The 15,138-nt window shown below is 47.7% G+C and overlaps 2 protein-coding genes across 3 annotated transcripts in view; one reads left to right on the top strand and one right to left on the bottom strand.

Annotated features, from left to right (window-relative positions):
- LOC142560273 (phospholipase A1-like) overlaps positions 1 to 15,138 on the bottom strand; it is a 54,455-nt gene that overhangs the window by 4,128 nt on the left and 35,189 nt on the right. For both annotated transcript variants that reach the window (XM_075672236.1, XM_075672235.1), the window contains 5 exons: positions 11,653 to 11,753; positions 9,674 to 9,975; positions 7,711 to 7,914; positions 3,904 to 4,153; positions 1,754 to 1,960 (listed from right to left, as the gene is read on the bottom strand). In XM_075672236.1, the coding sequence (XP_075528351.1) occupies positions 1,754 to 1,960; positions 3,904 to 4,153; positions 7,711 to 7,914; positions 9,674 to 9,975; positions 11,653 to 11,686 (997 nt within the window). In that variant the 5' untranslated portion in view covers positions 11,687 to 11,753. The remainder of the gene's footprint in view (positions 1 to 1,753; positions 1,961 to 3,903; positions 4,154 to 7,710; positions 7,915 to 9,673; positions 9,976 to 11,652; positions 11,754 to 15,138) is intronic.
- LOC142559996 (uncharacterized) overlaps positions 1 to 15,138 on the top strand; it is a 45,459-nt gene that overhangs the window by 18,755 nt on the left and 11,566 nt on the right. The window contains exon 7 of the mRNA XM_075671729.1: positions 3,885 to 4,075. Coding sequence (XP_075527844.1) covers positions 3,885 to 4,075 — 191 coding nt within the window. The remainder of the gene's footprint in view (positions 1 to 3,884; positions 4,076 to 15,138) is intronic.

Genomic DNA, 15,138 nt, shown 5'->3' with positions numbered 1-15,138 from the left:
AATATTTCGTCGGATTTCGGGGAGATGAAATGCTCCGAAAGTATTGCAAGGCATGACACTCACGACTTAACGATGCTTCAGTTAATGCCCTAGATCTTGAAACCCCAGCAGAAATACTGGCAAGTCTCAGAGCTCCCTAAGCGAAATGGTTTCGCGTCCGCTTCCCCCAGTTGATGTATATGTCGTTACATCATGACACAGAAGGCGTTCACGTGGGAACAGGATATATATCGACGTCTTGGTACTCGTTCCGGCTCGCTCGGCCGTCTGCTATGCCGCTACTCATTTGGGCGGCTCGATGGAGCAGCATAGCAGACCACCGAGTGAGCCAGAGCGAGTGTCAAAACATAGAGATATGCCCTGCTCCCACGTCAACGCCTTCTCGATCATGGTGTAAAGGCACTTGCATATACTGGGAAGCGAAATTCAAACTGGAAACAGTATTTTTCCTACGGTTTCGAAGACCACAACCTTCAGTTAACGAAGAAATAGTCGCAGATTCGCCCGAAAGGCGAACCACTGGTTGCGATAGGAAATTGATAGACAGTTATGTTCAGTAAGGTTAGTAGCTTTATTAGCTGGATAACACGGCTGTAAACATTCGCTTACTAATTAAATTAACAAGCACGGTGTCACGCGCGCTCAGGCAAGCGTGAACACATCTCGCTCGATGACCACGAGCACTCGCTGTCACAGCGCTGGCTGATGAAGAGCGGCAGCAGCGGCGAGCGAATTCCCCAGCGCGCTGCCTCTCGCTTCAACGCGAACCAGGCGCCCGAGAACACACTCGAAGCCACCAGCTATCTCGTGTCGGCACGCCTTCGAACCCATGGCAGATTACCGCCAAGATAGGAAGCGCGCGGCCGCGCTCAGCCGCGCCATGCACAGCCGCAGTACAATCGGAGACGCGCGCTACCCTAAAACCCCTTGATCTTCGTAAAGTAGCGACACGCTTTGAAGAATGCCGCCTCCTCCTCGCGCGCTCTGGCCGAGGCCCATGCCGCGTCGCTATTGGCCTAATAGCATCACGTGGGCCATCGCGCCGTACATCAGCGCCACTTTTGCTCGAGAAGCGTCTACGGGGTGGCGAGGAGCGCATGCTGGCGCCGTTGCTACGGTCGAGCAGTGTAGGCGGCGCCACGGTCGAGGAGGGAGCGTGAAAGAGAGGGGAAACTAGGAGGAGTTAAGGCGGAGGATGAGAGTGTCCCTACTTTACGATGTTCAAGGGGTTTTACGCTACCCTGCCCCCTTCCTCTCCCCCCTCCACTCCTTGCGCGTGCACATCTCTCCGCTTTCCTCCTCGCGCACGCGAGAAGTCGGCGCGCACCCTACCAGCCTTCCTCCCTTGGGCGCGCGAGAAGGTGCCAGCGCACTAACATCCACAGCTTACCCTCGCACACTTTCTCTCGCACCTACAACATACGGTGCACGCCAGCGATCTTCTCGTACTTGGACTTTACACGAGACATCACAGCGACGCCAACGACAACGGCGGAAATTCGCCTGGAGTGACCATTTAATCTCTATCGCAATGAAAAAGAAATTCGAGGATGTCCAGTCACGCGGAACCGAGCTTTCATAGCGTAGTTGACGAGACTTGCAGACGCTCATCACTTTTTTCACGACTTCTCAAGATTTCGCGTTGACAGACTGACGACGTATTGACTATGACGATGGAAGCATGGATTACCAACTAGCCCGAGCCAACGCTCTGCTCTGACTATAGGGTCGCCGGGCAAGGCTGCGCACTCACAGGTGAATCTCCAGCAGCCCGGTTGCTCCCTGCCCCCGTTGGGGTAGAAGTCCACGTGTCCGCAACTGGTGCTCATTCCCAGCCGGCCCTGGACTATGTCCGTCCACCCGCTACCGATGCTCGTGTGCAGCACATCCACGAAGACGGCGTCGTCTTTTGTCAGATGGACGCCGTAAGACTCGAACAGCGGTCCCGCGGGGTCCAGACCTGCGTGTGCGTAGTGGGCGCAATTAGGGCATCACTCGCCCTATAAAGGGACAACAAAAAATAATGCTAAATCAGTACGGGCTGAAAAGGCGTTATTTCCGAACTCTTTTCATTCGTTGCTGTGTGGTAGCCCGCAGTTTTCCTATAATTGTTTGTAATCGCGTCGCTAAAGCGAGACAAAAAAGTAGCCAACTTTCCGTTATTTCTTGCTGCAAAGTCGGTAAAGCATTGTCGTAAATATTAAGTGGCCTGGGCGTTTCTTTTTTTTTTCGAACAATGTAATGTCCACTAGCTCGGCGTAAATATTTACCCAAACGGCTCACGTTTGTCTACAGTCCGTGTGAGCGTGGAATAAACGGTGAATTTACCAGCATGCTGTGCAGTGGCCTTCAACTTTACAATTATACTTGCGCAACAACGGATGATCACAGCTGAAATTCGGATTTGCCCTCAGATTGCGAGCTTCCAAATGCAGCGCGATTCGAAGGAACACACGCAATCTGATTTTCCTAGCACGCAAAGGCACTTGGTCCACATTACCCCTGGTAATAGTCATCTATTACCAGGTGTAATAGTTAACTCGGTGCCTCTGTAAGGTTAGCAATGTTGTTCATAACGCACAAGGTCGCATGTTAACAGGGCGATGGGTAGTACGTGATCTTTATGCAGGTCAAACACCGCGCTTCCACTTTGTCTACCTGAAGGCTCTTCATAGTTACTTATCTGCCCGAAACCCATGTGATAAGGAAGCAGTGTGTTCAGGCTCGTGCGATGGAGCCCAGCCCCTCCTATGTATACGCCTCTCTACACTCGATCTATATTATTATTCGCCTGCTGGGTTCTAGATGAGAAAATAAAATTTGTAAATGTCCCCCAATCGAACTTATTCACTGGAAGTGCACAGCCTAGACCATGGGGACTCATTCAAATTGGTTTCGTAAATAATAGAAAAAGACGTTAGGGCGATCAATGGGATTCATGCAACAGCAGTGCATTAATATTCGTTTTCCAGCGTACAAGGCGCGGTGTCCATCATGAATTTTAATTATGGAGCACACAGAACACAAGCAAAGTGCATTCGCTGACGACCGGGCAGGCCCGGGGCCGCATTCCCGCACGCCGCACGCGCCGCCTCCACGAGGTGCCTTCTCCCCTTCTGGCTGCGTCGGCCTCCTTTCCACTCCTCTCCCCTCCTTTAGCATAAGCAGGTGACGCAGGTCGAGAGACGGGTTTTCGTTAGCATGACCATTCTAAAGCCGACGCATTTTAAAAAAAAACATTCATTTTATGAGCGCGCTGTGGATCCTCCGAAGGCAACCATTCTTTACACATGTTCGCAAATCATTTGGCCAAAGACAGTCCACATGCAGCTTTTCAACAATAATGCGCGTTCTAGAATTCTGTTTTCTAAGCAACTTTCTTAACTTCAAAATCGCTAAAATTTCGCCAACTTTTCTGTCAGGTCACTTAAAATGTCGCTGGTCGCAAAAAACTATTGTCGCTAAACAGATAATAAGCTCGTTAAATCTAGCAACAACTTCACTAAAATGTCAACACTTGTAGCAGGTTGATTGCAAAGGTTAAAATGAAGGTCAAAGACTTTTTTTTTTTCATATTCTCGCCGTTACCCCATGTCGGTACTTAACACCCGCGTCAGGGATACAAATTATTTTTTGCTTTGAAATCCATAACATCCCGCTTACGCGTACCAGCGCTAACGTATACGCGTCCGCGCCGCGAAATTTAAAAAGAAATGAAATGACACTTTTCTCCACCAATCGTGAACCTACTGCCACGAAATTAACGAAATACAAAAAGAAGCTTAAACGAATATTTCGGACGAAAGTCCGAAGGGAACGATTCGTCGTTTATCTTTCGCGTGGCTTTGACAAGCTCTGCATTTTTCTCTTGTCCATCGAGACAGACGCACGCCCGCGCCTCACCGGTGATGCGTCCGGCGGGTTTTCCCGTGAGCTGCTTGACGTCCTTGCCGAAGAAGCCTCCCGTCTGGGCGCCCAGGCTGTGGCCGATGTAGTGGACGTGCTCGGGCTTCATCGCGCCGGCGTCCGCCAGCGTCTTGACCAGCAGCGCCAGCGAGCGGGCCACGGTGCGCGTGTTGGCCGCCGCCGTGCTGTAGCCCAGAATGGAGCCGCAGCCGTGGCTCCAGTCCACGAGAACCACGGACGCGTTCTCCTGCGAGCGCCACCACGCGGTTGTGAGAGCGGCACGAAAAAAAGAAACGGCGGAAGCCGTCTCACGATGAACGTCGACGTTAACGCTATTAGCACCGAATCAGCGTGACGACACGCAGCATTGCCAGCGCGGAGACGCGTCACGTGAGAGGCGTGCATTCAGCCGGCATCGTCCCTCGCGTTTCCCTCTTAAAACCCCTTTAACTTCGTAAAGTAGTGACACTTTCCTCCTCCGCCTTTACTCCTCCTCGTTTCTCTCTTTCACGCTCCCTCCACGACCGTGGCGCCGCCTGCACTGCTCGAGCGTAGCAACGGCGCCAACATGCGCTCCTCGCCGCTCCGTACACGCTTCTCGAGCAAAAATGGCGCTGATGCATGGCGCGAGGGCCCACGTGATGCTATTAGGCCAATAGCGACGCGGCGTCGGCCTCGGCCAGAGCGCGCGAGGAGGAGGAGGCATTCTTCAAAGCATGGCAGTACTTTACGAAATTTAAGGGGCTTTATTCCCTCTGGGCAACGCACGCCATCTAACGCCGCCTGCGCGAAATCCGCGCGTGGCGCGTGTTTGAATACATATTCGGACGAGATCGCCTGAATCACGCGGGTTCCGTTCCACCCTGCAGCGGAGAAATTTTAAATTATATTTTCTCACTGAGGAGCGGCATGATCTCAGTGGCACACGCCCAATGACCCGTATCGATTGGTTCGGCGGTTGGTTTCGGATCGGGTACCCTGCGCAAAGCAGCCCAACGCTCAACTTATTGGATATACACAATGACTCAAGTTGGCGGGAAAACGATTGAGGACATAGACAGGCAGACATACTGACAGGCGTAAAGATAAACAGACAAACACCTGAGAGTGCGTAAAATGTCCTAAGAATATTAATCGCATTAAGAGCACATTTTCAGCGGGCACTGTCCTGTCGCATAAGTGGGCAGAGGGGGTTATTTCGGAAGAAGGTGAGAGGTGTATCAGAACTCCCGTCAGGTTGTCGTTTTAAGCGAGCCTGTTGCCGAACGTACTTGGTTCATATCGCCGGGTTCGGTGTCTCAGTGTGGACGCGCCATTAGGACGGGACGACAGAAGGTACAGCTCTAATCGTGCGCAGCAATGAACAAAAGTTCTTTGCGAATCTGCTTTGATTCGATTGTCCTCATGAAACGCAAGACGACTGGAACGCTCCTTCCCGCTCATGCGGGGTGCGGTCAGAGCACGTTCCTCGCTTCTTTTATGTACCGTCGTTTGCTGAAAATAAACTTTAGTCGCAGCTTCCTTGAAACGCCACATTGGCTGGCCAAATCGGACGGGGAGAGTAGCGCCTCCTTGGAGCGACTAGGGTCCGGGGTGTCCCGTGTATGCCCTGTCGGACTGCGCCATCCTTACGCGTCAGTCACGGAGCGGGTGATGGTCCTTGCAGTTTCCAGGGAGGTGCTTAATGGCCGGTCTAGGTATCGTTGCAGTACGGGCAGCGGTTCGGGAGACCGGCACGGTTAGCAGGGGTTGTGGTAGCTCTGTCGTAGTCGTCGTTTAGCTCGGCTGCCCTGACGCCGTCAACGTCGAAAATTGTGACAGGGTGTCGATGGACAGAACGACAAGGTCGCAAGAATATGTTGTTCAGTGGTTTTAGACAGAGAGTTTCTTACAGTAGAGGCAACTCCCGCGCTTGTGCCTACGGGAGCTACAAGCATGCCAGGTTCAGTCAGCGTGGGCACGATGGTTAGTACATGAACTTCTGCCCTTCGAGCTTCAAACTACGTAGCCAAATTGATCATTATTTCAACAAAGTGCTGCCTTTATAAATGCAAACATTCGCAATGTTTATGCATGCGTGCGGATACTTACTGCCTCCCATGTTTGGAAAAGTTACACCTCTTGAAATTTCAAAAAAATAAAGCGCACAAATAACGACGCAAGAACATCTGATGCCATGAGCACGAAAATTAGACAATCCCATGTCTAATCCTAAGCATACCGTCGAATTTCAGTTGGTTCACCCGCAAATGTCAAGTTAGCCCACACCCAAATTTTAAGTTGGCCCTCCCTCAAATTTTAAGTTGGCCTACCCCCAAATTTAAGTTAGCCCATTCTCAAGTTAAGACGTCAATGTCTTCGCAAATTACGCATTTTTGTGCGGATACAAGGCATTTCGCCTCACTTTTCGCGTGACGGACCGATTTTGCTGGGGTACTCGCCAAAGAACGCTTACGCAGAAAAACGTGCTACCAGCTTCTGAACACCCACACACACACGCAAAAAGAAGAACATAGTTTCGTCATAACGGCGAAGCAATAAATGCAACATGTTAAAATAATATGCGAAGTTTAAGACTCGTAGCTTTAGCGGAAGTATGAATTGAAGTAAACGTAAGCTGGGACCAAGTAAAAATGAGCTGTTGTGCTAGGAGTCCTCTGAATCCTGCCATCGGACAATTTCATTTATGTTTATTAATTAAAGCCAATGTATTTCTTAACGACTTCGCCACCATCTTTCCGTGTCGCGTATGTTTAAAACCTCCTCCTTGGATTGATCCCGGAGGTAGTGCACAGGCGCATCAATAAAATTGCATCGTTTTTTGTTTTTGTTTTTCAGGCTTGAGCTCTATTATTGTTTCGCACATTTAATACTTAAGTCTGAAAAGGTGTAAGATAAAAGTCATGCGCTGTCGATGTTATGTTTCATGACGCTAGCTTGTGGGCTGCCATGCTCAAAATTCTGCGGAATAATTTTCTCAAGAATTTAAGACCTAGTGCGAGCAACTTTAGTGATAGAATGGTTTGGCAATACAACCCGCGTATACCGCATGTTACGTGCTACATGCCATGCAATGGCCCACAGCAAGCATATGCCTGAATATATATGCAACCTCACGGTGAAGCAGACGGCAAAAATTAGCTTGGTGTGTCCGTATAATTGCTATCACAATTGTCATTTCTGCAGACGGAAAGGGAAGCGTGGATCAGAGGAGCCTTGATCCGGGTCCTAGCAGTCTTGGCGCTGCGGCCATTGTGGTGCACTGGGATAGTACACTAATAGTAACTTGGGGTCGTTTCTATCTTGCCACATATTGTGTATAAATCGTTGAAGTTCAGTACCCGCATAATGGTACAAATAAAGTTTCGCACCATTTATGTTATTACCATCAAATGCACTCTAGTGATGCACTCTCAGTCCCTGTATCTGCCATATGGCATCATGCCCTTGTTATACGCTCTCCCTGGAAAGCTTTCTTTTTTCTGTGTATTAGATACAAGTACAGCGTTGAACACTAGAGTGGGCAGTCAGACAGCGGGTTTAAATGTTCAACAATATTAGTGAACCATATGTTTCCCAAAAAGGAAAAAAAAGGAACGGTAAGCTCGATGCAAGTAATTATCTACTGAAAAAAATATTACGAAAGTTCATCGAAACAAAAGACGAACTTTCGAGTGGAAATAAAAGAAATGACACCAAATTCTACGAAAATTAATGAAAGCACAAAACCCTACTTTTAAAGAAGCTGTGAGCACCCCTTTTCCTTATATACAGTGAAGCGCTCACGAGGTACTTGTGTTATACCTTGTCCAGTATCTGTTCCTTCATGTCCAGCATCCACGCCGTCTTGGCGCTGCTCAGAAAGCCGTGCACGATGATGTAAAACTTCTGGCCGGGATCAATCAGTGACGCCATCTTCTTGAAGCCTTCCGGATCCAAGCCCGTCTCGAAGACTAACTTGCCGGGATGCGAGGCCTTGTTCGAATACAGCAAGAACTGGGGCTTCACCTGGCAAGAATAATGAAACGAATGGGTCTGAGAATGGGTCATTCGGTTTGGCCTAATTCAGTTTGGTTTCAATAAAGGAAACGCCTGTCATGTCAGTTGTGCCTCCTGCTAAACTGCACGAGGTGATATTTCCTAAACACTAATTGAACATCAAATCAGTTGCATTGAGAGGAGAGACGGACATTAGTTGCACGACAAATTGCAAAAATGTTATATACAATTAACATAGTAATTAATCACTCGACGGCACATGCCTCGTTGCAGGATTGAAGCCAAGCAATAACGAGATGCTAGCGAGGTAACAGAAACCCTCTGTCATGAAGCTCTGGTCTATGAACTTGTTGATGCTGGATACTGGCAAGTTCACTGGAATGTAAAGGGAGTGGTAAGAAGCACATTAAAAAAAAGGGCATGAAATATTATAATGTTTGTGTTCCCACCAGACAATCAATGTACTTGATTAAAAAATAAAAAAGCAGTGCGAAATTGCTCGCTGAGAAGACCGGTAAACACACGGTGCGATGCAACGTGAGAAATAATGCGATTGAAACGTTCAAGAATTCAGAAGAAAAGAAAAAAAAAAAGGTTGAATCGTCCCTACGGCACATCAAAAGTCGCCGTAGGAGTCGAAGTTCCTAGTAATAAAGAAATTATTTTTAAACAGGTCTGATGGCGTCCACGCAACAACGGTTGCTTGTGTACGGTCAAATGCTCATACGATGTGCCCTAAAGTTCACGGCACGTTGGGAAAACGTGCTCGCAGCGAAAGCGAAACATTGTGCGCGGCCATGCATGCAGACGCGCAGTCGGTCGCCGGGAACCTGCGGGATCGCTGCATTGAGGCGTCATTCTGTTGTGCTCCATTTCGTTACGCAGACAGCCCACTAGAAGGACATGCTTCACATAGGTTGCTGTCGGCGATTGCCTACCTTTCACGCAAGAAACCCGTTCGGGGGACTCCATCGCGGCGACCGCGCACAGTGGACGTTCACTGTACGTTTTCGGTAAAGAGATAGAGTGTCTAAACCATTATGTGTTTTCTGTTTGCCGAAACTTATTATTTCGAGAGTACAAACTTCTGTCGTTTCGAACGTACTTACAGAAATGTCCAGGAGGGCTCCCGCGTGGTGTTCTTGTTGATCGTCGACAGCCAAACCTATGAGGAGCGCGCCGCGTAATCCCACATACTACGCAAGCCAGGCGGTTTCGACAGATAGCGAATCCGTAAGTCCTCAACGCTAATACAATTCTGGCCGCAAGAAGCTGGTCTTCCAGAAGCTGTGCGCCTGACCAACCGCACAATGTAAAAAGGTAAACATTTTTATCCGACATGAGAATTTCAGGGAGAGGTATGAAACTCTCCTGTCGGATATTTCTGTGCGCCCAAGGCTGTCAGAATGATTACGTAGTTTTCAGCTACGTTTTTTGTCATCGCACGTCTAGTTAGAGCTCTGTTCTCGGCCTCTCTAAATGTTTGTAAGGCCCTAACGCTAAGGGTGTTACCAGTGCGACAAGAAAACACCCTTAAATGTGTGAGCATTTTTACAGTGGCGCTGCAGTGCGGCAGCATTCGTGTCGTATCGAAGCAACTCGCCAGAATCAAATCGAGTAGAAGAATGAGAGCGTAGATTGCACAATGCACGCACATGGGGTCACTGACATGGCTTCAAACCGGCGCTTGACGCTGGAGCGCCAGAAAAGCTATAACCGCGTGCTCCGTACACAAGGGGCCGCCAGATCTCGGATGCCCTGGTCTCACCTTGTCCGGACTCTGGGGCACGAAGTGTCTCAGGTTTCCGGACATGTCGAATTGTCCAGGCAGCTGCGGAAAGGAGAGCGGCCTCGACACTTCGAAGATAACCAAGTGCTCCGCCAGGTGCTCGTGACGCTTCACCGACAGCGCAATGTCGGCGAAGTCTTCCTTGGTCAGCTCGCCGTACATGTTGTACCCTGGGTCGTCCAGCACCGAGTTCGATCGCGGTTCGTGGTGGTGCGGCGCTGCCCTCAGCATGGTTCTGCGGGCCGTCACCCCGGAGTCGTGCCCTTCCGGGTGACTCATTCCTGAAGAGCAACGGCAACGCAGTCATCTTTCTATAGGAAAAAGGCTTCGCAGGGAACGGAATGGAGAACGGAAATTGAGGAAAGCTTATGTACAGCGCGTTCTAGAAGGCCCCGTTCCGCGTATGCTCCGCCCAACCACGAACATGCACTTCTGTATAAGCTCCAAGTGGATATGGCATAATAAATGTCATTACCAACGTACCATTGATTGATTGATTCACTGATTGATTGATTGATTGATTGATTGATTGATTGATTGATTGATTGATTGATTGATTGATTGATTGATTGATTGATTGATTGATTGATTGATTGATTGATTGATTGATTGGGTTTAATGCTCCAAGGCAACACCGAGGCTATGAGAGAGACTCTAGTGGAGGGCTCAGGTATAAGCTTGACCACCTGGGAGTTCTTTAACGTGCGTGCAAGGCACGGTACACGAGCGCATTTTTGCATTTCGCCCCCATCGAAATGCGCCGCCGTTGCCGGGACTCGAACCTGCGACCTCGCAAGGTTGGTCCGCGACTGCTAAAGCAACATATACTTAACTATCCATCCGTGCTGCGTACGAAGTCGCTCCTCTTCCTTTAGCAGGAACTCTACAGGTCAGCCGTCGTGGTGAAACATTAAAAAAAAAGAAGAACGTACTGCAAAATGAAAATGAAAAGAGGCGAGTCTCCGTTGCTAGGCGACACCTGGCTGAACAGAGCATGCGCAGAGTGGGCCCTTCCAGAACGTGCTGTAACGAACCTTCCCAGCCAAAAATGACAATAATGACGCCTAACCGAGACAAGCGGAACACGTTACAGTTATTGACGCTCGATACAATAAACTTCCCCGCATGCGGATGGAACATTATTTCCTCGATTCTGCTGGACCGACCCGGTTAAACTATTCCGATTAGAGCTGGTTGGTTACGCCTGCTGATCTTAGAAAACAGTGAAGCGCAAACAAAAGCCTCCACTCAGCGTCTTGTCTTAAAGAAGCGTATTGTCTGTCTAAATGCGTTGCTGCATGCGGTGTGTAAGCACCTAGTGAGGACTTCAAAAAGTAAAGCCCTCCATCTGGCAAAACTTGAGAAAAACACGCATATCCTGCAGACTAGACATAAGGAAATTTGGTTAGTGCCGACGCCTAGGGCATATTATACCGAGCAGTCTCTTTCTTATAGTGTTCCAGTATTATTAAATAAATTAAACAGAGAATTGTTTGACCCCTTTCAGCATTCAAGTGATGTTATTAAGCGATTTTTTCTTCGCAAGATTACGTAATGTTGCACTCAGTTTAAACCTATACCTGTTATTATTTTTTTTTTCGTTTCCCCATGACCAGTTATTTGTTTTTTTAATACCTATGTTTGTGCTGCAATGCATAGCGCTGCTTTTTACAAGTGTTTTGTTATTTTGTTTCAGTGTTTATTCGGAAAATTGAAAATCTCTGCCTGTGTACTGTACTGCCAGGTTGATAAAGGGGGCAGGACCTCTGTCAAGCTTACGAGCTTTTAGTCCTGTCTCCTTCTCTGTCCAAGAGAAAAATAAAGACTGAATTGAATTGAATTGAATTGAATTTCCTCCATTGCGGATCACGCACCAAGAGCAGGCAACAACAAAATGTACAGCATACAGTCGATAACTTGACGTAGCGTTAAACGGGTAAGTTTCCAAAGTTACATACCATACATAGCCATCAGTAGGGGCAGGAAGTTCATGGTGGTATAGTAGGTCGGCGTCTGCGTTTAGAACACCACGCGCGAAGAGCGCTCCCGTGGAACAGGCCTGCAAGTATGCATGTAGGGACCCAATGACGTGCGTTGACAATAAAGCCAATGTCGCAACATACTATATTGTTTAACTGACAAGGCATCGTGCGGTGCGATTGTAATGCGAGGGGCAATTTCATGGCCATGGCAAAGAAAGAATATAAAGAAGACAATCAAAAGGGTGAAACAAGGAAGGAAGGGAAGGAATTAATTAATTATGAAATGAAGAAGAGAAGGAATAAAGGGTGAAACGAGTAAGGAAGGCAAAGAATGAATTAATTGTGAAATAGGAAAGAGACGGAACAGAGAGTGAAAGAAGAAGGGAAGGAAGGGAAGGAATTAATTAATTATGAAATAAGGAAGACACGGAATAAACGGCGACAGAAGGAAAGGAGTGATGAGAAGAAAGGAATAGTGAGATGAGGAAGACAAAGAATAAACGATGAAAGAACGAAAGGGACGAAGGGAAGGAATTAATGGTAAAATAAGCAAGAGACAGAATAAACGGTGAAAGAAGGAAAAGAGTGGAGGGAAGGAAATAATAAATGGTTAAAAAAGAATGAAATGAAGGTAGAAAATGAATGAAGGGTGAAGAAAAGAATGGAAGATCGGAAAAAGAGCGAAACACGGGAAATTAATGGTGAAAGAAGAATGGAAGAGAAGGAATGAACGGTTAAAAGGGAATGACTGAAGAGTGACAGAGAGCAGTGAGAAAATGAGTGGTGAAAGACGAAAGGCAAAAAAGTTGGAATGTGCGGTGACGGGAAAAAAAGGAACGGTAAAGGAAATAACAATTTCATCCGCTACAATGATACCAACCGAGGTCGAACCACATGGCACGTTTCCTGCGCTTGAATTGCGCACGTCGACGTCACAGTATACGGAAAACGATTTTCTTGGCAACACGTACATTAATCCTCGTGGCGGACAACAGGAAGTGTGCGATCACTGACCATTTATAAGTTTTCCTTATTTCAAACAATTATTTTATGATTCATGTCGGATTTGCGGAACCGATGTCGGTGGGTGTCAAGGCATGTTTAACTGGAAAGCGATATACGGAAATGCTAATAATTGAATATCGCTGTGAATTTGGGGCCGGATATGGCAGAACTTGCGCTACAGTCTTATAATTCTATTGAGAGGACACGCCCCTCCCTGAGCGCTTACAGATGTGAATTCTGTAATTTTAGTATGCACTGAAAAAATATATACGCTTAGTGTTAAAAGTGTTTCATTAAAGAGTATACCGAGTTAACAGATTCGCGATTATCGCAAGAGATTCCCCATGTTCGCCACTACTGTGAATTTTGACGAGACACATTTTTTTTCTATAAAGTAATTTTTAACAGGTCGTCGGAAAACTCCGCAAGGTTTAGAGCTCGACAGTTTGTCATGCCGCGCGTTTCTGCAATGACATGGTATCAAGTTATTAAACGTTCGAGATTCTAGACAAAATTACATTTTTTTTTTTATTCACTGGCCGAGCTTCCAACGGCGGTAGACATCAGAATGTGTACGATAATCGCCAACACGACTACGAAATAAAATTTACTTGAAACATACTGATTACTTTAGCGGAGTGTTGTAATGGCAGACTTGAAGTCAGTGGTGAAAGTGGTGAAGGCATAAACCTTTAGACCCAGAATCGGTGCCTTGCCTCCACCCCCCCCCCCCACCTGCACTTTGAAGAAACAATTGAACTTCAATTCAGCAGCGAAAAGCACTGCTGCTCCAGTTAGCACGTTTCCGCATTCTTGCGAAAGGCAGTACGTAAGATTGTTAGTTGGAACACCGAAACTGATTTAGCGGGACATTTCGATTTCGTACTCTTGCGAAACGCCTTACATAAGCTTTGTTTATGTTCATGCTTTCAGTACTGGTCGACTTCAATTCTGTAATTACAACATGCCACCTGAAGTTTTCGATGTTAAATAGACAAGTGCGTTAAGTTTCGTGGGTTGATAAAGTTGCACCATGAAATGGACGAAGTGACAGGCGCTGTCACGTGCATTTCTGTTCTTAGCTCTCGTCTTTCTGGGGCTGTTTATCCGTAGTTAGTCGGCGAGTACTCTCACAAGAAATCGAATATTGGCTACGATCACGAAATTTCCAATATCCGCCGCTGATAACAGGTAACCTTTACGCAAAAAAAAAAATATCTACTTAGTCTCGGTTCCTCCGCTTTTTGATAATCTCAGACATAGATCACCGCAGAATCGCGTGGTTTGTGCCCCGCAAATTAAGCGGCTCGAAGAGGCTAGCTGATACGCAATAAATGTATAGTTTTCGCTGCTATAGCGTCACTAATGATGCAGGAACAAGACGAACTGCTATTTCGTAATCGCGGGGTTCAGCGTCCTTAAATTGCACAATGGATGACGAAGGATGCCGTATGGTGCAGGGCTACGGATTAAATTTCGACCGCCCGCAGCTTCCTCTGACGTGCTACCCAAATAGATACGTAGAGACTAGACCGTTCTCGCACTTCGCACCCCATCGAAACGCAGCCGCCGGAATTGAGGGTCGAACCCGCAACCTCGTGGCTCAGAAGCGGAACCCCATGTAGCCAAGTGAGCCTCCACGACGGGTACGAAGCGTCCTCTAGCAACGTTGGGCACGCATGTACTTGCGCTGGCTGCACCTCGATATACGGTATAACAGGGCACGAAACACTCACCAACAAAGAGGAATGCCAGAGAGACGCGAAAAAGAAAACAAATAAAGACAGCTTCCCGGATTGCTGTCTTGTAGCGTCTATGAGCGCACGACTGACAATGTACTTTTTAGGAATACGCGCCAGAAATGGGGGCGCGCTCCGGTCGCAGTCGCGGCGTCCACTTCCTTAAGAAGGCTGGCGGAGACAGTAGTCGTCGAGGCAGTTCACACACAAAAAAGAAAGAGCGACAGGTGCCACGTCGTATCTCTGATCGCAAATTCAAGAGGGTAGCGCAGTAGAATGTAAAGTACATAAGCACTACAGATACGCTTGAAGTACGGGGCGTTTGATGCTCCGACGCCGCATGCAATGAAGTGCTCGGACTCTCTTCCAAAGGGCTGTTCCTAAGAAAGTATACGCGGTTGTCGAGACCGGCGTCGCGGGGGCATTAACCGGACGTGCTTTGCTTACAGGCAGCGCGTCCATATGTGCAGATAAGTTAGAGAGCGGCCGCTTTAAATAGAAGATGTCAAGAGCACGAGTGTCGGATCGTTACGACTTAATCTGGTCACTAACACTTTCAGCACAGCGTTCCTTTCTCTTTAGCGACCCTGTACGTTGCAAGTGCCGTTATAACTGGCATACATTTATTGCAAGTATTGGCTGCGAGCTCATTTGTAAATGGAAAAAAATATATGTTTCAAGAAGTTCTTAAAAAGTCCCTTCAAGAAGTTTTCTCGAC

The sequence above is a fragment of the Dermacentor variabilis genome, chromosome 10 (genome assembly GCF_050947875.1).
Source record: "Dermacentor variabilis isolate Ectoservices chromosome 10, ASM5094787v1, whole genome shotgun sequence".
NCBI lineage: Eukaryota > Metazoa > Arthropoda > Arachnida > Ixodida > Ixodidae > Dermacentor > Dermacentor variabilis.
The sequence above is the reverse complement of the archived record's forward strand: the minus strand, read 5'-3'. Positions and strand labels throughout refer to the sequence as shown.